Source organism: Oncorhynchus mykiss, chromosome 2 (assembly GCF_057628025.1).
Source record: "Oncorhynchus mykiss isolate SJ-2025 chromosome 2, ASM5762802v1, whole genome shotgun sequence".
Lineage (NCBI taxonomy): Eukaryota > Metazoa > Chordata > Actinopteri > Salmoniformes > Salmonidae > Oncorhynchus > Oncorhynchus mykiss.
In genome coordinates, this window is record NC_143023.1 from 64,308,899 (window position 1) to 64,330,695 (window position 21,797).

Sequence of the window (21,797 nt, forward strand, 5' to 3'; positions counted from 1 at the left end):
CTTTTGCCACATTTCAGGCTTCAAACATAAAGATATAAAACTGTATTTTTTTGTGAAGAATCAACAACAAGTGGGACACAATCATGAAGTGGAACGACATTTATTGGATATTTCAAACTTTAACAAATCAAAAACTGAAAAATTGGGCGTGCAAAATTATTCAGCCCCCTTAAGTTAATACTTTGTAGCGCCACCTTTTGCTGCGATTACAGCTGTAAGTTGCTTGGGGTATGTCTCTATCAGTTTTGCACATCGAGAGACTGACATTTTTTCCCATTCCTCCTTGCAAAACAGCTCGAGCTCAGTGAGGTTGGATGGAGAGCATTTGTGAACAGCAGTTTTCAGATCTTTCCACAGATTCTCGATTGGATTCAGGTCTGGACTTTGACTTGGCCATTCTAACACCTGGATATGTTTATTTTTGAACCATTCCATTGTAGATTTTGCTTTATGTTTTGGATCATTGTCTTGTTGGAAGACAAATCTCCGTCCCAGTCTCAGGTCTTTTGCAGACTCCATTAGGTTTTCTTCCAAAATGGTCCTGTATTTGGCTCCATCCATCTTCCCATCAATTTTAACAATTTAGTGCAGTTCATGGTCAGTTTAGCCCACGTCTGTGCTAGACATACAGATAAGATGCCTACTACGTGACTGTCTGTTGTGAGCACTCAGAGCAACATCAACAGACACGTGAGGATCATTATCTTCGCCGTTTGAATAATTTATTACAATATTCAGTCATTTTCAGTTGAAATTCTCCAGCAATACATTTTTAAAGAGAACATGTACAAATTTACACAGCACAAATTACTACCATTTTATCATATAAAGAACATATGTCAACAATGTCAGCAGTGAAAAAGTTAATGCAAAAATACTTAAGCCTTCATCATCTTAAGACAATTCTTTGAGGTAAAATTGTCCCATAACTAAACTACTTCAACCTCAAAATATCCATCTATCTTCAATACTCCAAGTAGTGGATTAGTTGTTCGAAGTCTTCTGGGTTTTCTGAAATTCATTGACCTCAACCTTTGGAACCCTATGGTCAAAATTGGAATATGACAATGCGTAGTCAATCTCACATTACTAAAGTCTGTCAATGATGTTCAATATATACAATAGGCTATGCCATTGTATAACAATTTCACATTTGGCATATTATAAAATGAAGACTAACCTTTAATAAGTGTGTACCAGCCATTCAACCCTGATTTGTAAACACTGTCATCATAGTCAGGTACATCTCTTGTGCCATCTGAAAGTCACGAAATACAATATCCATTATCGATCGCTTTTGGGAAGCAGTACGTGATGAGAAGAAAATGCCCTACGACATGGAAGCAGTACGTGACGAGAAGAAAATGCCCTACGACATGGAAGCAATACGCGACGAGAAGAAAATGCCCTACGACATGGAAGCAGTACGTGACGAGAAGAAAATGCCCTACGACATGGAAGCAGTACGTGACGAGAAGAAAATGCCCTACGACATGGAAGCAGTACGTGACGAGAAGAAAATGCCCTACGACATGGAAGCAGTACGTGACGAGAAGAAAATGCCCTACGACATGGAAGCAGTACGTGACGAGAAGAAAATGCCCTATGACATGGAAGCAGTACGTGACGAGAAGAAAATGCCCTACGACATGGAAGCAGTACGTGACGAGAAGAAAATGCCCTACGACATGGAAGCAGTACGTGACGAGAAGAAAATGCCCTACGACATGGAAGCAGTACGTGACGAGAAGAAAATGCCCTACGACATGGAAGCAGAGCCAGAAGTTCAACTTACATTTCCCTTTGAGATACATCATTGACTGAGGGCCCCAGCGGTTTGGATTCATTTTAATCTGTCGAACAACGTAGAGATAAACTCATTTAGATCACATGGCTGTAGTTGCTGCATTCATTAGCAGTACAAGTATACTAATACATGTTCTTTAAAAACAGTTCAGAAAATAACAAGATTAATAAAATGATTTACCTTTTGAGCATGTGATTCCACAATCAACCAAATCACAATGATTGTGCAAGTCCATTGAATCGTTGTTCTTGACCTCTACAAATAAATAAACATCCCATTACTTCTCCTTATAGCCTGTTTTTTTGTTGTTGAAAATACTCAAAATTGTAATATCTAATACTTACCATGTCTACAAAAGAGCTGCCTGTCTACAGCCAAGCCAAACCATCTGTGATTGGGCCAATGTTCTTGTCCCCTTTTATTTTTAGGGATAGCAACAGGGTCTCAGGTTCAATAGTACCCCCGTGTGAGACAACTGTTGCAGGTACTCTGAGCTCTCCTAGGAAGGCTGTTGCTGTTAGCTCAAAAACAAAAAGCTTACGTCAAGACCTCAATTGACATAATGAAAGTCAATACAATTAGAGTATCCTGGATCTTTAGATCTTTTTTTAAAGATTCTGCATATTGTTTATTTGCAGACATTTAGAAACATTAAAACTAATCACATTGTCGGAATTTAATATTTTATTTTCACAGAATGCTCATCAGTACATTTGGATGTTGTATTTTAACAGAGACTCAACAGGGACATTTGCATAAAATTAAACGTTCTTTCTGCAGCTTAAAAAGAAAGGATGAAAGAAATGGAAAGAATTGTTCACAATAACTATTTTTTTTTAAATTCATATTTCAAACCAATGACATATGACCCAAAGCTGATGGAACTGTCCTCCATTCTGAGACTTAAACTAAAGTGAGTGAATAAGTTAAATAAATTAACTCATAAATACATGCATAAATCAATTATGTAAGAAATAAATACATACGCATACACAATTCACAACATCTTGTTAATAAACATGTTGCTAAAAAATGGCAGTTTAAATGTCATCATGTCTAGAACAGACCATATCCAAAATGTTAATCAACTTGTCCTACATGAGATTCTATCTACGAGCTAGTAGATTTAAATATTGACCGAACAATCTGCGTCAAACACTGGCCGAACTCCTCCAAAATCATTTTCTCAGCTTGACACAGCGTGTAGCCTTCCTTCTCAGCCTCCTCTGCTTGCGCCAGAAGACAGCCGCATGTGGCTTCCACGACGTCGAGCGTGATGCACGACAGAGGACACCTATCAGCCAAAAGACCAACAGTGAACAAAAGAAGGAAGGAGGAGACCATTCTCCTCTCCTTACAACAACAACATAATGCAATTAGCCAAGTCCTGAAGAGACTAAATGATTTGTTTGTCAAGTGAAATGAAAATCATCTTACACTACATATGCATAGATATTCATTCATGGCCTACTTCCTAGTCAATTACTTATTAAGCCATCATGTTTAGGATTAATTTATTATGATTTTTAAACGATTCATTATTTAATTGACTAAACCTGGGGGGGGGGGGTAAGGGAGTTGAACAGAAAGCAGGGAATGATTGCTTTCAAAAATGTTTTTAAATCTATGACATTGAATTAATTTAGATGTCCTCACTTGTCCTTGTCACATTTGGCCTTCTTGTAGAAGGTGGTGTCAGGGCTGTCCCACACCATGGTCTTCCTCTCTGGACTGTCCTCATAGTTTCTGCAGCCCACACACTTACAGGTGGATGAGCACATTATCTTGGCCTGTATGGGACAATAGAAACACTACTGTTACAGACTAGTATTCTACACTGGCTATACCAAACATTAGGAACACCTTCCTGATATTGAGTTGCAGTGCCCTTTACCCTCAGAACAGCCTAAAGGACTCTAACAAGGTGTTGAAAGCGTTCCACAGGGATGCTGGCCCATGTTGACTCCAATGCTTCAAACAGTTGTGTCAAGTTGGCTGGATGTCCTTTGGGTGGTGGACCCTTCTTGATACACACAAGAAACTGTAGCGCATGAAAAACCCAGCAGCGTTGCAGTTCTTGACACTACAGGTTCCTCTTAAGTCAAACAGAGTAATTAATGTTTTATCCATATATACCTCATAGCACTCGCAGTAGTTCTTCAGACAGCCTGAGCGTTTGCAGTTGCAGCCCTTGTTGTGGCGTCCTTTGATCTCTCCCAGTTTCCCGTTTCCAATCTTTGGTCTGAACGCCTCGGGATTTCTGTCCAGACAAATCTTCAGGAAAATTATATGTTTATCAATCTTAAAATAACATAGAAAGCAGTCTACCAATAATAATTAAACATTATTTATCACCAACTCCCTACACGTCTAGCTCAGTTGACTTTGACAATATTTTTCACTTACAAGATTAAAGATACCGACTAACACTAAAGCATACACACAAAAAAAGATTCTACCTAAAAGGCTTCTTCGACTGTCCCCATTGGAGAACCCTTTGAAGAACCCTTTTGGTTCCAGGTAGAACCCCTTTGGGTTCCATAAAGAACCCTTTCCACAGAGGGTTCTATCTGGAATCCAAAAGTGCTATTCTATGGCAGGGGTGTCAAACTCATTCCACATAGGGTCGAATGTCTACAGGTTTTTCAATTAAGATCTAGTCAACCAGGTGAGGGGAGTTTCTTACTAATTAGTGACCTTAATTCATCAATCAAGTTCAAGGGTGGAGCGAAAACCCGCAAACACTTAGCCCTCCGTGGAATGAGTTTAACACGTGTTCTATGGGGACAGCCAAAGGTTCCTTTTGGAACCCTTTTTTCTACGTGTGTAGGGGAACCCTGGTCCACTGAAGCTGTTGTCTTTCTGTCTGCTGGCAACTCCAGTGGCTCACTGAGCCATCAAACTCCCCTAATAGTCTGACCCTCTAACCTTGGGCGAATCCATAAATGGTTCAATACAAACCCTGATGAGTTCATTCAAGCAGTGTAGTGCCTGTCAGCAATGACAGCAGGCAGATACAATGGGTGTCCTCTCAACAACTTCACCAGTTGTTTCAAGACATGACTAGCACTGTTGTGGTGACCATATCATTGGCACACCGGCAAACAAAATTCCATGTGACTAATCAACTAATCTCCTTTCATGCACTCTGGACATGCGTTGGTTGTACCCAACTCACTAACAACCATCAGGTCCTTATGGCCTGGTACTCAGGGCTCTATTGTCCCTCCATCAGGTCCTAATGGCCTGTTACTCAGGGCTCTATTGTCCCTCCATCAGGTCCTAATGGCCTGGAACTCAGGGCTCTATTGTCCCTCTAACCACTCTGACATCTATGCAAATGCAATCGAAAATCACATCAAACACTCATCAAAACAGTATCGTGCTTTTAAAACTCACCTCACTGTGCTACACCGGCTCCGACGCTCATGGGATGTGGCAGGGCTGGCAAACAGTTACAGACTAAAAAGTAGGTGCCCAGTGACATGAAACAGGTCAACATTCACAAGGCAGCAGGGCCCGACGGATTACCAGTATGTGTACTCCGAGCATGTGCTGACCAACTGTCTTCACTGACATTTTCAACCTGTCCCTGACTGAGTCTGTAATATCAACATATTTCATGCAGACCACCATAGTCCCTGTGCCCAAGAACACTAAGGTAACCTGCCTAAATGGCTACCGAACGTAGCACTCATGTCTGTAGCCATGAAGTGCTTTGAAAGGCTGGTCATGGCTCACATCAACACCATTATCCCAGAAACCCTAGACCCACTCCAATTTGCATATCTCTATTGCACTCAACACTGCCCTTTCCCACCTAGACAAAAGGAACACCTATGTGAGAATGCTATTCATCAACTACAGCTCAGCGTTCAACACCATAGGGCCCTCAAAGCTCATCACTAAGCCAAGGACCCTGGGACTAAACATCTCCCTCTGCAACTGTATCCTGGACTTCCTGACGGGCCGTCCCTAGGTGGTAAGGGTAGGTAACAACACATCCGCCACACTGATCCTCAACACGTAGGCCCCTCAGGGGTACGTGCTCAGTCCCCTCCAGTACTCCCTGATCACTCATGACTGCAAAGCCAGGCACAACTCCAACAACATCATTAAGTTTGCTGATGACACAACAGTGGTTGGCCTAATCACCGACAACAATGAGACAGCCTACAGGGAGGAGGTCAGAGACCTGACCGTGTGGTGCAAGGACAACAACCTATCCCTCAACGTGATCAAGACAAAGGAGATGATTGTGGACTACAGGAAAAGGAGGACCGAGCACACCCCCATTCTCATCGACGGGGCTGTAGTGGAGCAGGTTGAGAGCTTCAAGTTCCTTGGCGTCCACATCAACAACAAACTAACATGGTCCAAGCACACCAAGACAGTCGTGAAGAGGGCATGACAAAACCTATTCCCCCTCAGGAGACTGAAAAGATTTGGCATGGGTCCATAGATCCTCAAAAGGTTCTACAGCTGCACCATTGAGAGCATCCTGACGGGTTGCATCACTGCTTGGCACCACAGAGGGTAGTGCATACGGCTCAGTACATCACCAGGGCCAAGCTTCCTGCCATCCAGGACCTCTATACCAGGCGGTGTCAGAGGAATGCCCTAATAATTGTCAAAGACTCCAGCCAACCTAGTCATGGATTGTTCTCTTTGCTAACGCACGGCAAGCGGTACCAGAGCGCCAAGTCTAGGTCCAAAAGGCTTCTTAACAGCTTCTTCCCCCAAGCCATAAGACTCCTGAAAAGCTAATCAAAGGGCTAGATGCCTACTGGAGAAATTATTTGTATTGCTTTTAATCTTTTTAAATGAATATCTTATTAACACTTTGTTCTAGCTAGCTATTTGTGTAGGTAGCTATCAAGTAAACCCAATGATACACTGCTGCTACTTTCTGTTTATTATCTACACATAGTCACTTTAACTCCACCTACATGTACATATTACCTAAATTACCTTGACTAACCGGTGCCCCCCCGCACATTGACTCTGTACCGGTACCCCCTGTATAAAGCCTCGCTTTTGTTATCTTTCTGCTGCTGTTTAATTATTTGTTACTTTTATTTTCTACTTAATACTTTTTTTCTTAAAATTCTTAAAAGCATTGTTGGTTAAGAGCTTGTAAGTAAGCATTTCACTGTAAGGTCTGCGCATGTGACAAATAAAATGTTATTAGATTTTTTAAACATTTATTCTATTTAACTAGGCAAGTCAGTTAATAACAAATTATTTTTTGATTTGATCAACATGAAGAAAGAAGTTCAACAATAAGTTGAAACTGAGTGTAAAACATGGTAGTTGTGGATGTTGTTTTAAAGCCTATCACAACGAAATGGACTGTGCTTTCTAAGGTGATGATTACTTCAAAACATCCCTTCGCATATTAGAGCTTATGTATACGCATAGGCCTATGAGCCCAATCCCGAAAATCCTGATTTAAAATAATGATTGTGCTGTTATTCAATACATACATGACAGAAAAACATACAAAAACCAAAAAAAGATTTAAAGATTTATTTTGTACATAATTGGTCCAGCCTATACTCCAAAAATGTAAAGATTATAGTAATCACCTTTGTGTGGACTGTATTATTATGCATACTGGATGGACTGGTTCTCTTATGCTACACTCCAACATTACTATCCATGAGTCTGGGAGAGAACCTACAGGCCTAGGTGATGCTGTTGGTTTATTGATTGTGCAGGGCGGCTACAGAGTAGGCTGGTTAGCCTACAATTACAGTGAATTAGTATTTGATTTTGAATAGGGCATTTTCACCACTATGCGTTTCCATCTCCTCTCTCTCCTCAATTCCTCTCTCCAGCGAGCAGAGAGGGGCTGTCAAAAGTTTAATGAAATACGTTTAGTTGTGAAAACATCGATGTTCCCGAACAGATTTCACTTGGTTTCCCAAATTAAGCACTGGGTAGCTGCAGGAACATAATTGGAGAGCCCATGGCATACAGAGTTTAGACGGAATATCACCTGTCGCACAGTGAGAGTGTGCATGCTCCTCAAACAGCGGTGGAGTGAAATAACTGGAGAAGCCTACCAGCGTGATTGAAAAAGAAACCAACGGGGGGCTCCACTCGCTATTTGAGTGCATATGGCTGACGTCTTTTCCCCCTGCCTATCTGATAATGGGCCATTCTAAATTCAAAAGGCACTCGCACATTTAAGATATCTTTGTTGCAGGTGTATGGTAACAATTGAATAACATGACAGAAGAAAGCTGCACGCCTCTCTTGCTAGTGTCACTGTCCTCTTGAGGCCGATGTGTAGAGCTTAAAAAAATAACAGTGATGCAAGAGCAGCACGCTGGTTGTTTCTTTTTTCTAAATCGAAATAAAGACAAGATAAAATTGAGAATAGTGAAAATAATATGAACACTTGATGAGAGAACAGCGTGTGCAGCCTGAGGCAACGAACAGAGCGCAAGCTTCTCACATCATCAATAGCCTATAGTTACATCATAAAACCCATATATGTTCTGATTTCTAAGACATTCTACGGTTTGTATCATTCACGTCTAAAGTTGACAAATAAGTCTAAACCTAGCGTATAGCACCTGTTTCAAATTATCACTTTTACGCTCAACATAGCCACTTCATATGCATTCCGGAATGGGAAAAATATCCTTTCTATTTTATTCAGCTATTTTCAATTATGTTCTTCTTACTATAAAATCATATCATATTAAAGAATGGCAGACTTATAAGCATATCTTGTCTGCTAAATGAACAAGCCCACAGCCTATGGCATGGCGCATAGCCAGATAACAACATACAGAAGGTCAACTCATATTCTGTTCTTTTGAAATACATTTTCTTCATATCGTGTTTCTTTAGACCTGCCTAAAATATAGAATGGATGTGTTGTGATGGTGTATATTAAATTGATTTATTATACTTTTTTTTAAACGTAAATGTTCCAAAGGGACGCTTCAGCGGCTTGTATGTGTGGAGGCCTGGAGATACTAAACATGTTTATGTTAATTAACGGACATTTACAATGGGACCAGCAGTCTTTCAGCGGCTTGTATGTGTGGAGGCCTGGAGATACTAAACATGTTTATGTTAATTAACGGACATTTACAATGGGACCAGCAGTCTTTCAGCGGCTTGTATGTGTGGAGGCCTGGAGATACTAAACATGTTTATGTTAATTAACGGACATTTACGATGGGACCAGCAGTCTTTCAGCGGCTTGTATGTGTGGAGGCCTGGAGATACTAAACATGTTTATGTTAATTAACGGACATTTACGATGGGACCAGCAGTCTTCTGCATGATAATTATCAGCTGATAAAATGTCATGACTGCCACAGAATGGACAACTTGTAATCAGTAGGGACAGGAGTTGTTCCTAACCAGGAAAAACTCTAATGAGACAAGTGTTTCACTGTACCTTGATGGCCTTGTATCGCTCTGACTCGTGCTCATTGTTGTTGCAGCAGTTGATGCAGTTGCAGTTGCTGCAGACGTCGCCGTTAGCGAAGCAGTCACAGTAACTACAAAGACGGCATACACAGTGATTAGACCAGTACAATAATGTACAATGGCAAATAACATGAGGAGTGAAGGTCTTAGGACACACCCAATACTTGCTGAGTCATTGCTTGGTCATTCTACAAACATTCACACATGAGATCACACTTGTCAGTCTACATAACAGATAACAGAGTAGGAAAGAAACTACTGTATATCTCACTGGTTGTGATACAACTCACAGTTTGAGACACTGAGATTTAGTGCAGTTGCAGGGCTTCTTGGATTTGGAGTCCCATAGAGATCCACTGAGACTTGATCAAGGTGAAAGAGAAGATGCAGAGTTACTACCATGACCTGCTGACCATATGATCTATGACAATATCTGCAGTGTCATAGTCAGCTAGCTAGCACACGGTTATAGATCTACACTGCTCAAAAAAATAAAGGGAACACTAAAATAACACATCCTAGATCTGAATGAATGAAATATTCTTATTAAATACTTTTTTCTTTACATAGTTGAATGTGCTGACAGCAAAATCACACAAAAAGTATCAATGGAAATCAAATATCAACCCATGGAGGTCTGGATTTGGAGTGACACTCAAAATTAAAGTGTAAAAACACACTACAGGCTGATCCAACTTTGATGTAATGTCCTTAAAACAAGTCAAAATTAGGCTCAGTAGAGTGTGTGGCCTCCACGTGCCTGTATGACCTCCCTACAACGCCTGGGCATGCTCCTGGACAGTCTGCGGTGCAACGTGGCGTTGGTGGATGGAGCGAGACATGATGTCCCAGATGTGCTCAAATGGATTCAGGTCTGGGGAACGGGCGGGCCAGTCCATAGCATCAATGCCTTCCTCTTGCAGGAACTACTGACACACTCCAGCCACATGAGGTCTAGCATAGTCTTGCATTAGGAGGAAACCAGGGCCAACCGCACCAGCATATGGTCTCACAAGGGGTCTGAGGATCTCATCTCGGTACCTAATGGCAGTCAGGCTACCTCTGGCGAGCACATGGAGGGCTGTGCGGCCCCCCAAAGAAATGCCACCCCACACCATGACTGACCCACGCCAAACCGGTCATGCTGGAGGATGTTGCAGGCAGCAGAACGTTCTCCACGGCGTCTCCAGACTCTGTCACGTGCTCAGTGTGAACCGGCTTTCATCTGTGAAGAGCACAGGGCGCCAGTGGCGAATTTGCCAATCTTGGTGTTCTCTGGCAAATGCCAAACGTCCTGCACGGTGTTGGGCTGTAAGCACAATCCCCACCTGTGGACGTCGGGCCCTTATACCACCCTCATGGAGTCCATTTCTGACCGTTTGAGCAGACACATGCACATTTGTGGCCTGCTGGATGTCATTTTGCAGGGCTCTGGCAGTGCTCCTCCTGCTCCTCCTTGCACAAAGGCGGAGGTAGCAGTCCTGCTGCTGGGTTGTTGCCCTCCTACGGCCTCCTCCACATCTCCTGATGTACTGGCCTGTCTCCTGGTAGCGCCTCCATGCTCTGGACACTACGCTGACAGACACAGCAAACCTTCTTGCCACAGCTCGCATTGATGTTCCATCCTGGATGAGCTGCACTACCTGAGCCACTTGTGTGGGTTGTAGACTCCGTCTCATGCTACCACTAGAGTGAAAGCACTGCCAGCATTCAAAAGTGACCAAAACATCAGCCAGGAAGCATAGGAACTGAGAAGTGGTCTGTGGTCACCACCTGCAGAACCACTCCTTTATTGGGGATGTCTTGCTAATTGCCTATAATTTCAACCTGTTGTCTATTCCATTTGCACAACAGCATGTGAAATTTATGGTCAATCAGTGTTGCTTCCTAAGTGGACAGTTTGATTTCACAGAAGTGTGATTGACTTGGAGTTACATTGTGTTGTTTAAATGTTCCCTTTATTTTTTTGAGCAGTGTATAACCAGCATTTCTATGTGAATTTGGTCGGATCGCCCAAAAAGTTACATATTGAAACTTCACAACTTTTACTCCACTAGATTCCTAAAGAAAATATGTACTTTTTACTCCCATACATTTTCCATGACACCGTAAATTACTTACATTTTGAAAGCTCAGGCAGGCCAAAATTCTGGTCCAATTCACACACATATCAATATAACAGGTTGCCCTCCCTACTGCTTCTGATCTGGCAAACTCACTATACACAAATACTGTGTTTGTAAATTATGTCTGAGTGTTGAAGTGTATCCTTCTATTTGTAAATATAAAAAATTGAAAATCGAGCTGTCTGGTTTGCTTAATATAGGGAATTTGATGTACAGCATACTTTTAAAAAAAACTTTTACTCAATTATGACATTGGAGTACTTTTTCCACCACTGTACTTCAGTACATCTAAAACTAGATACTTTTAGACTTTTAGTAAAGTAGTATTTAAGTGGATTCATGTGGAATCCTTTGCATTTTTCTTATCGTTTTAATGGAAAACCGGGACAAATTCCATTTGTCACATCCCCTAGTGTTCCTACCGTAAGACACTGCTTGCCGTGGACTGACCATCAGGGACCATGCATAGGGAGTCAGGATACTCAGGATACTGGTGGTACTGGCAGGACAACCATATACATGTCACTTTTCAACTTCATGGTCAACTGTTATGAAGTTCATTTTTCTTTTTAGCTTTTCAAGTTTGATGGTTGATTTAGTGTTATTTATCAGTAGTAAAAGCAAACATTCTGGCCTACATTTTTTGATTGTTAAAGCCACAGTTGATCTTATGCAGGTCATGAGACTTGAGGATGAGACAGACATGCTACTGACCTGTGAGAAGTAGGGTGCAGGTATGTGGTTGTAGCTGTATCCAGAGCTAGGAGGACCAGAGAAAACCAGATGGTTGGGGGAAAGGAGGCCGTGGTTGGGCCCAATGGGAGGCAGGCTAATAGAGGGCAGGTAGGACTGAGAAGCTGTAGTACATGAAGAATGAGATTGGTGTCGATACTGCACAACACATCATACATACCCTGCTATGAATATTTATTTATCTAAAAATACATAATAAACATTCTGGGATTAAATAGTTTATACATCAATATTGGCTTACTTATTAAGACGTATTGAAATAACCAGAACAGCTCAACAACAGTAGGCCTATGAGGTATGGGATGATCAAGATTCTTCATGGTAGCCTACACGTCAACAACACAGCACTAAGACGTGATCTGCCTGCCTCTAACCTTTTCCCATTGAGTAGCTCTGCTCTGAGTTTTCCTTAGAGGATGTGGTGTAGTAGTGGGTCTCTGGACTGGAGTCAGGGTGGCCAGGAGGCAAAGAGTGGAGCATCTGACCTGGGCTACAATGGTTCATTACCACCATCTGCCCTCGGCCACTCATGTTGCACACAACCTAGATAAAGCCCCACAGTGGACGTGTCATAATACCCATAAAACCAAGCAGTCAAATAGGGAAATGGTTCCAATCGTTTTCCCACCATTCCTTTTGCCCATAGGGGATTTTGAAACACTTAAAATAAGGGCTGTGTTTTGTGTAGGCTTACCCTGGTGTGATTTTTTGGTAACCATGTAAATCTCTCGGATAAGGTGACTTATCAATATATTCAGCTCTACTCTGAGAATAGAAAATGCTAATTAGCATCAAAGTAGACATCATGCAAGACTACAAATCCCTGCAAGCTTCTGTACGTAATTTTTAGCTGACATTTTTGCGAACAGGCATTGTGTCAATTTAAGACTTGCCAAAGACAGTTCACAGAATTGTCAATTTAAGGAAATGTTGCTTATTTATTCATTAGTAAATGTTGTTAACATTAGATAGTTAATCCAGAGATTCTTACCTTTGCCTTGATTCGGCAGTCTCATCCAGATCATGGCATTTGTAGATCTGTATGAGCTAATTCGCATTTCATTTTGAGGAGGTAAATACAGGCAAATATACTAATAAAAGTCACCTTGCCCTGAGAGAGATTTCCATCGTTATCAAAACGTCACGCCAGGGTAAGCCTACACGAAACACAGCCATTATTTAAGTGTTTCTAAAATCCCCTATGGGAAAATGGATGGTGAAAAAACTATTTGAACTATTTCCCTGTTTAATTGCTAGGTTTTATGGGTATTATGACTCATACTGTGGTACTCTTATGGAGTTACAGTTTACTTCTACACACTCACAGAACCATGTCCATCTGTAGAGTAGGCCTTCATTGTGGAATTGAATGTGTACTGTAGTGCCTAAAGGTAATACATGTTGTTGAGGATGGAAAACTGTGCCCAGTGGAAAATTCCCACTGGGCACACACTGGTGTTTCCACGTCATTTCAATGAAATTACATTTAACCAACATAGAATAGACGTTGTATTGAAGTCTGTGCCCAGTGGGTTTTATATATATCTCTAGGCTAAACAATTAGACACTCACAGTGGCGTTCTCCCCAAGCTGGTGGTCTAGGTGCTGTAGATACACAGTGAGCGGCCCATTGGCCTAGAGACCGAAAACACAGAGATTTTATAATCAGATGCCTGGCATTTCATAGCTAAAGATGCATATCACTGAGAATCCACACAGTAATGGTCTTGAGTTATGGTTGTTATGAAAGGCCCTTCACATATCCTCGTTAGAATTATTGCTTAACACAAACTAACACACCATTTGACTCTTGTAAGGTCATTGCGATCATGTTTAGAATACTTCTCTATCTTTTGACTCAGAGAGCCCTATTCAATAATTACCATTCAATCAGGTTTCCAAGGCTAGATCAAATCATATAAATTCTCTTTGCTATGCAAGACTGCATATTAAAATTGTCACGCTGACATTTAGCCCGTTTTTCACACAGTCAACCCTTTTTCATTGATCACATGAATCCAAGAATGTGTCTATTCCTGCAGTGCAAAATTCATGAAATAAATGCTTTCTGGTAAAGGTTGTCTATGGTCCTGCATTATACATTATTACCATTTATCTGTGTCATTGCAAGCATGTGCAGTATGTAGGTTACATGTACACTTGTACTCATCAGACAGTAAGTTGGAAATCCTCTTACAGACTGACTGATGTCCATTTGATTCTGAGGCATTAGCTCGGCCATAGTCTCCTGTTTGCGATAGGACTCTGGTCCGTGGTCATCCTTGCTGTCTGGGCAAATGCTCGCCACAGCATCATAAATTTCACCCTGGACAAAACAAAATAAAATGAATATGTAACATAACACAAACTTGAATTAGAGCAATATACTGTACCACCTCAATAATTGATAGTGATGTCAAAATATCCAATAAAATATCAGTGTATTGGGTAAGTACATTCTGCATCGCCGGATGCCCCGGGTTTGCACCTTTTAGACCATTCTATTGGTAATTTTTAAAATCTCCACCCACTCGGGGCGCCAGGTGTTGCAATACAAACTCACCCATAGATTGAGGATTGTAATATAATTTCTAAGGTTTGTTTTTGGTTTGAATTAGCACTTACTGACAACATATTGCTGTGGACTGGGCCCTCAGATGACCACTGGCCACCAAGTGAACTGAGATTACTGTTATTAGCTAAACTGGGGTTCATTAAATGGAACGGGCTAGACTGGGGGAGCACATAATCTCCATGAGTAGCAAATTGGTATTGAGGGAGTGAGGGCTCAGCATCATGTGGAGGTGGGTAGAATCTGTAGTTGGTACAGTGGTGGTCCATCCTGCTGGACCCAGCTTCTCTGCTGTACCCTGACCACTCTCCACCTGAACCATGGGGCATCACTCCTGGCACACTGAAGTCAGTGTGATCGCCTGAATCAATGTTGACGTCCAATGTTCTTAGGTGGCGACCATAGTTCTCAGAGGAATAGACAGCGGAGGTTTCGGATCCATTGTCCAAACTTCTTTGGTTTTGCTCTTTGAGGCAACTCATTCTGAAAACAAGGCTCCTACCTGACAGAAGCATAAATCAGTGACAGTGGTGTTAGCCTGGATGGATAGTTAGTAAAACACTGGCCCAGAGATGCATTTTAGGCTGACTTCATGGTTAGAATCAATGAGCATGGTTCTAACGATTCAATTTAGCCTTAAGATGCTTTTGGGAAATCGGCCCAGATGTCTAGTCTAGTTAAATTAGCTAGAGAATCAGTCAGTTCACCATTCAATAATACATTTGACATATAGCTTTCCTTCGTCATGATTTTAGGCGTTAGCATAGCTAGAATAGATAGTTGAGCTAATTACTGTAGCTAGCTAACTTAGTACAATACTATTCATATAAATATTTTACGTTTTTTTCTCGACCTCTCTTGTTCCAATAGCTATTAGTTGGACAGTTCACAACAAATAACAATGCTTGTGTTTCAAAGCTAATTAGTACTAGCTAGCTACCTCCACCAATAACTTTACCTGACAGTCAGCTGTGGAAGAACCTTTCCTGAGGCGAAGTGACTGGAGGGAGGGGCGGTGCGAGCCACATCCATCTTTCAAAATGGATGCGTTCGATGGCTTGGCTAGTGCCAGGGGGGATGTTTTGGATTTGCACATTGGGGCTAGTAATAATGTTATATAATTTAAATGAGTAGTGAATAGGGATTGGACTGATTTAAGAGGGAAATCATTTTTGATTGGCTTGTATTAGTTTACTAATTATTTGTGTTTTTACACATCTAAATAGAATAGATCTTTGTTATTATTGAATATTTTGTTAGTGTCCTATGGCGGGTGATCAGTGTCAGTTCGAAAATGCAATGCTTAAACGCTAAATATTAATGTGAAAATGGTAAATGCGTTTGTATTTTCAAATCAGTGTGCATGATTCATGCCACAATTAAATTGAACCTGCTCTAATCACCCTACCTGTGTATAAAATAATATGATATATTATTTCAAAGTTGCTGAAAAATAAAATAAATAAAAATAACACATTTAGAAGGCAACAGGCAGGTCAAACTGACATTTTTTTCTGTAAAAATGGCAAGAAATAAGAAAAGAGTTGACAGACACTAAATCAAGCGCACCTCCCCTCATTGGTCCAGTCGGGTTGTTTTATAACCACACCTTCAGATTGTAACGCTACTAAAGTTCTGTCTGGACAGGCCAATCATATTTCCTAATCATCAAACAAAGTAAACTGACAGACATATTCTAAATAGTATGAATCGACATTTTTGAAAATGTCATTCTGTACTAATTACTGGGGCGTGCAGAGGCCTCGGTCTACAAATGGTGAAAGACCTGGCGAGAAGCATCGAGCGACCGACCACAATAAGTTACTGCGCGCAAACCACCCGCAGCACAGGTAGGAGAACATCATGTTCAACTTGTTTTATGAATTCCATCCAATTGGAATACACGTGTGAGGATATGTCTTGACTGTAAACCTAGGGATGCATGATAAAAGTTGTTCTTCATCGGGATCTTCATAATATTGCCAAATCCTACAAAGGTGTTTATATTGTACGGCTTGGTGAGTAGCATAGCCAACATAATTACGTAAAATAGAGCGCAGAGTAATGCGGATGGATTAATTATTTTGTTGGGGATATGATCCTATGTGTATCATGTGCCATGTTTGGTATTCCAGCAGATGGCGGAAGAGGCACTGTATTGGGTTTTGGCTTGAGGTTCCTCACAGGGCTTCTCTTTAAATTAAAACATTCAAGTAACTGATTACATGCTCAATTTTATATTTCAAGTACTCAACAGAACATGAAGAGATGCCAAACTGAAATAACCATTAGCTAATTAAACCTTTTCCTCTTAAATAAAAACAAGCAACAACAAAAATGGTTTGTTTCTTGTGAAGAATGTAATTTTTTAAATGGTCGTGCTCTCTTTGTTATCAGATGTTGTCAGCCAGTCATGTATAGACTCAGCATTTCACGAGGTGTCATCCATACTGGGAGGTGATGGGCTCAACTGCCTCATAAACAACACAGCTGATCTGAAGACAGTGACACCTGACGAATTTCGAGAGTAATACTGTTTCTACTCTTTTTGCCACCAAGGTAAATGTATTTGTTTCACCTCTAGAACAGCATGAATGAGAAACCTCTTAATTTTGTTGGAGTACAGAGGATCTTCACATACCCAAGTTTTATGACCGGTTCCCTACTTCATCTAAGAAACCTACATTGTAACTGTCCAGATCACATTGTCATGTTTTTGACTGAGTTGTTTATGTTTTTGGCTCTTGTAGGCATTTCTGCCATTGCTCCAGGCAGCTGCTGCACGGACCACTGTAATGGGGATCAGTAGGGCAGCTGTGATAAACATCTCTTCCATACTGGGCTCCATTAAGGCCAATTGGGGAGCCGGAGCAGCCTTCAAAAGCTATGCTTACAGGACCTCAAAGGTGAACAGCAACAGTAATTGTCCTTTTAACAGAGCCCATATAAACATTACAGATCATCTCCGGTTGCAATATTGGCCATAGGATGTTTGGGTGTGAAGATAATTAATCTGACTGTTTGTATGTGTACACAGTCATTACATGTCCTGTCCATCTCCTGTCCATCTCATTTTGTTTACATATGTAGGCTGCCTTGAACATGGCGACAAGTTGTCTGGCCATTGACCTGGAATCTGAAGGGATTCTGTGTATAGCCCTTCACCCTGGCTGGGTGCGCACTGACGTAGGTGGCCCATATGTGAGTGTCTCATACGCTTGGTTGAGGTGTTTTATGATTGGGTCCTTAATATGAATACATTATAATATATTTCTGTGTATCTCAATAAATTGACTGTTATGCAGCATTTCCTGTCTTTTATGGAATAGGTGGATTTGAGTGCGGAGGATCATCTTTGCTGTCTCTGACAGAAAAGCATCATGGGGGATTCTTCAACAACTCTGGAAACAAGCTACCATGGTGAAGCTCAACTTTGAAACAGTAACTTGTGTAATGTGCAGTTGTACTGCCGACAATTCACTGGGACAAAACACTGAGCAGAGATCATAGAATACAACGCACAATTGCAACATTATGCTGTTAGGTTGCTCTGCAATCTCTGATTTCTTTGTATTTAGTTGGCGTGCGAGAGAAGCTGGAGACTTGACATTTTAAATTTGAGATTTAAAAAAAAATCTGAGTTGTTTTGGTTGTTGCACTTTCTAAGGTAATCTCACTGTTTGCATAGAACAACTATATACTGTATAATCAATATATAGGAACAAAAAAGTATTGCCATTCAAAAAGTTTTATTCAATACATTTCTTTCAAATTATAATAGGAACATGTTTACTCTGTATAGGAGATTGTTGTAAATCATGACACCAGTATCCAGTATAATGGGATATGCACAGACAATGTACTTTGCAGGCTTTTGAAGAGTTGAGAATAGATCAATGAATGTTGAAGTTGAACTAGGGCTGACTCATCTCTTCTGATGTGAGCAAGGAAGGCAGGGTATCCAGAGCTCCGATTTCTGCAAAGTAGATGAAAAAACATTTGAGTGAGCACAGTCAGATGGTTATATCTGATCAGGACTATGCTAGTAAGTTGTTCTGTTCCAAATATGTTTTTAACTATATACTGCCAGGAATCTGACTACAAATGTAAATATTAAATCAAAATATGATCATTTTACTCTGGAACATGTCAACATAACCGTTTATGATATGAATAAAACTCCTGATGGAGTACGCAGTCATATATTTTGCTGTAATTAAACATTCATAACAGACATCAACTCACCTTTAAGTTGCATGTATGATAAGAAGTCAATGACATTGTGTAATACATCCTCATCTGTTATTCTCAAGGAACCTGCAAAATTAGAGATCCTCATGAGGTGTAGAAGACACTGAGTAAAACAGACTTACTGTACTGCAGCACTCTGAACGTTGGATTTTCCCTCTCATAGGGTCTATAAACTGTAGGCTACAAGCCCCAGGTTTTACATGGCTGTTAGAGCCTCTCACCTGATTTGAAGTCATAGTCCCGGGGCATGTCTCTCTTACCAGCAAGGCCATGCTTGTCACTGAGCGTCCGGTGACCGTCGATGCCATCTGAACAACAAGACAAAATCATAGTTTGCACAGCTGACTTTCACCCATTCCCTAGATGAAATCCCCTTCATTGCACACCACGCACAAACACCACAGCCCTGCCTAAAGCCTCAAGGCACCCTTGTAATTTATGAGCGTGCGTTTTTCCTTTTATCTGTCATGAGTCTGAAAAGCAACCTGCAGGGCTTGAGTCTCGGAATTGCTTTACAACTTATATTCACCAATGGAATAAGTGAAGGATAGGCACATACACATTTGAGAATGGATACAGAACCTAAAAAGGAAATAAATATTAAGGAACAGTCCAACCACATGCTAAGAAAAAATAAATAAAAACCAAGAAAGCTAGGCTAAATGAACGTTTGGAGAGTAATTTCATTCACTGTGCATCTCAGAGAGCACATTGCTTATGTTTTTAATTTTAAAGCCAAAAGGGGCAAGGTGCAGACCAGAACATGGTTGCAATACCACTCCCCTTTCACAACTTTAATAGAGGTTTAAGTCAAGAGGGCTAGGAAAAATGCACTGAACAATCATGTAAGTGCACTAATTATCTGAATTGTAATCCTTGAATTTTTACCTTAACCCATAGCCTCAGTCATCACACATCAAGTATAATTAAATACTAAAATAACATTAGCATCATTGTCTTTGTTCTCACAGTGCCTTTCTGAGATTTAAGCTCCTGTATGACAATTGAATCATTCATAAACAGGTAGAAATATAAACTAACAAAGGGACCATGGCCGTGATAAAACACCTCTGCTTGGTTGTTTAATACATTATGAGACATGAAATACGCTTCATCTGGAAACAGTAAATAAGCACACAGAGCGATGCGTCACAGAGCAATTCCTCCGTTGACTCCAATGTCCTGCAGGAGCTATCTTACATTGACTTAGCAGTTCTTCTCTCCCCCTTACGCTGGGATTATCCATTATCTGTATTAGGTGATCAATACGACCTGAAACACAGGGATGATGGCATTTTACCTGAACTTACAACACTGACCTGTGTCTATAAAGTAGTGCACACTGAGTATTGAGATGTTTAAATTAACATTGTGCAGTTAACCACTTACCGTCATTGGCATTCAGCTGACAGATTGGATTAAATGTGATATTTAAATAAATCCTCAGTTAAAAGTACAAAGTTGCATATGACAGAGGTACTGCATATTGCATTTGTGTTTGAAAATTAAACTAGTTTAGGACATATTCTCATTCTTTGTTGACAAGAATCCATTAACCTTTGGAATGAATAGGTTATCCTGTTTAAAGCAGATACCTTCCAAAATATTATAATATAGTGAATATAGTCAGGGATGACAACTTAAATGTCCAATAATTACACAGAACAAGTATGTTGGAAACCATCATGCCACATCACACAGCCAGGTGAAAAAGTGTACAATGGGCAAACAAATATGAGGTTAAGACTAGGAGAAAGGAGTTGACTGTTGTGATTGAGAGGCTGTACATGTATATATTGTTAATAAGTTAGAAGCGGGGTTGGGTACTTTCTAAATGTAATCCGTTACAGTTACTAGTTACCTGTAGAAATTTGTCATCGGTAACTTAACTTTTGGATTACCCAAACTCAGTAAGTAATCTGATTACATTCAGTTACTTTTAGATTACATTCCCCTTAAACTGCATTAGAAGAAGACAAAAATGTATGTTACCAATTGAACGACATCTATTGCAGGATAAATCAATGTTAAAGTTTACATAGCTGGCCATACATGGATGTTACATTTTACTTTATGTGTTGGTTATGTATACTTCTTCTAATCCATCGCTTTCTACTGCATCTTTACATTAATGTATATCATTTATAAATCCAAAAATGGATGTAGCAACTACAAATTGCCCCTTTAAGTTTATCAAAAGTGTGTGAGTTTGAGCATGTGTCCATTAGGCCTATGGATTTATTTTTTTATCAGCATGGATTAGATTGAGCAATAAAAGCCCTACATTTATCCATAGGCTGGGATCCGCACTATGCAGCTGTTGCAAGAGCGCATTTTTCTCTGGCTGTCCACTGGTTTAAAAAACAATGATTGATAAGCAGCTTACATTTATTGAATTCAACCATTGTTGGGTTCATATATACTTTTAGATTTGTGAACAGCCATCCTCAACAACCACAATCCGTAAGGCGCAAATAGCTAAATGAGAGCAGCAGTGTGATTCACATCACTGCGCTATGTAGATATCAATAATACGTGATATCCGTATCGCCCTAGACTACACCACTGCTGTCATCCTTACCTCTAAACATTATTCAAATTGGATAATCGTTGGATGCCGACAGCAGTCGCACCATTGGAAGAAATGTGTGGACTGTAGCCTACAAAATCCTATTCCTGCTCTTTTCCCGCGATCCATCAAACACATTTAGTGTGTCATCATAGTGGCATCAGACTTGTGGTCAGACTCCCTCAGGTGGAACAAATTGAAACTTGAGCCTTTTTTCGATGCTGGTTTGAATTTCATTGAGCAATCAGAAGTGTCAAATAATTT

The 21,797-nt window shown here is 40.6% G+C and overlaps 2 protein-coding genes and 1 pseudogene across 8 annotated transcripts in view; 1 reads left to right on the forward strand and 2 right to left on the reverse strand.

Annotated features, from left to right (window-relative positions):
- Positions 1 to 2,472: 2,472 nt before the first annotated feature.
- Positions 2,473 to 15,807, reverse strand: tesmin (testis expressed metallothionein like protein). 3 transcript variants are annotated; one of them, XM_021568081.3, is made up of 12 exons: positions 15,672 to 15,807; positions 14,767 to 15,211; positions 14,339 to 14,467; positions 13,714 to 13,776; positions 12,516 to 12,684; positions 12,103 to 12,245; positions 11,811 to 11,887; positions 9,553 to 9,624; positions 9,231 to 9,333; positions 3,944 to 4,081; positions 3,464 to 3,597; positions 2,477 to 3,101 (listed from the first exon to the last, which is right to left on the reverse strand). In XM_021568081.3, the coding sequence occupies exons 1-12, from the start codon at positions 15,743 to 15,745 to the stop codon at positions 2,918 to 2,920; spliced, it is 1,731 nt and encodes a 576-aa protein (XP_021423756.2). In that variant the 5' UTR covers positions 15,746 to 15,807; the 3' UTR covers positions 2,477 to 2,917. The 3 variants fall into 3 exon arrangements, with proteins under 3 accessions (XP_090073242.1, XP_090073239.1, XP_021423756.2); XM_090217116.1 differs by lacking the exon at positions 12,516 to 12,684 and having other exon boundaries at positions 2,473 to 3,101; positions 15,672 to 15,692; XM_090217113.1 differs by lacking the exons at positions 12,516 to 12,684; positions 15,672 to 15,807 and having other exon boundaries at positions 2,473 to 3,101; positions 14,767 to 15,226.
- A 680-nt stretch (positions 15,808 to 16,487) lies between these two features.
- On the forward strand, positions 16,488 to 18,262 carry LOC110493690 (uncharacterized; annotated as a pseudogene). Its single transcript, XR_016490495.1, has 5 exons — positions 16,488 to 16,563; positions 17,111 to 17,272; positions 17,464 to 17,619; positions 17,804 to 17,914; positions 18,043 to 18,262. The product of XR_016490495.1 is annotated as an uncharacterized LOC110493690 (transcript).
- Positions 18,263 to 18,445: 183 nt separating this feature from the next.
- LOC110493697 (galanin peptides) overlaps positions 18,446 to 21,797 on the reverse strand; it is a 28,185-nt gene continuing 24,833 nt past the window's right edge. For 2 of the 4 annotated variants that reach the window (XM_090204561.1, XM_021568113.3), the window contains exons 4-7: positions 20,165 to 20,236; positions 19,186 to 19,272; positions 18,959 to 19,030; positions 18,446 to 18,689 (exon numbers count right to left, since the gene is read on the reverse strand). In XM_090204561.1, the coding sequence (XP_090060687.1) occupies positions 18,628 to 18,689; positions 18,959 to 19,030; positions 19,186 to 19,272; positions 20,165 to 20,236 (293 nt within the window). In that variant the 3' untranslated portion in view covers positions 18,446 to 18,627. The remainder of the gene's footprint in view (positions 18,690 to 18,958; positions 19,031 to 19,185; positions 19,273 to 20,164; positions 20,237 to 21,797) is intronic. The other 2 variants (XM_090204578.1, XM_021568122.3) reach the window with 1 other exon arrangement.

Coding starts and splice junctions, on each gene's coding strand:
- tesmin (XM_021568081.3), bottom strand. CDS start 15,745: ATGGATGTGGCTCGCACCGCCCCTCCCTCCAGTCACTTCGCCTCAGGA. Junction 13,777..14,338: donor AAATGGACATCAGTCAGTCT/GTAAGAGGATTT, acceptor TTCGGTCTCTAG/GCCAATGGGCCGCTCACTGT. Junction 3,102..3,463: donor GCCAAATGTGACAAGGACAA/GTGAGGACATCT, acceptor TTTGGCTGATAG/GTGTCCTCTGTCGTGCATCA.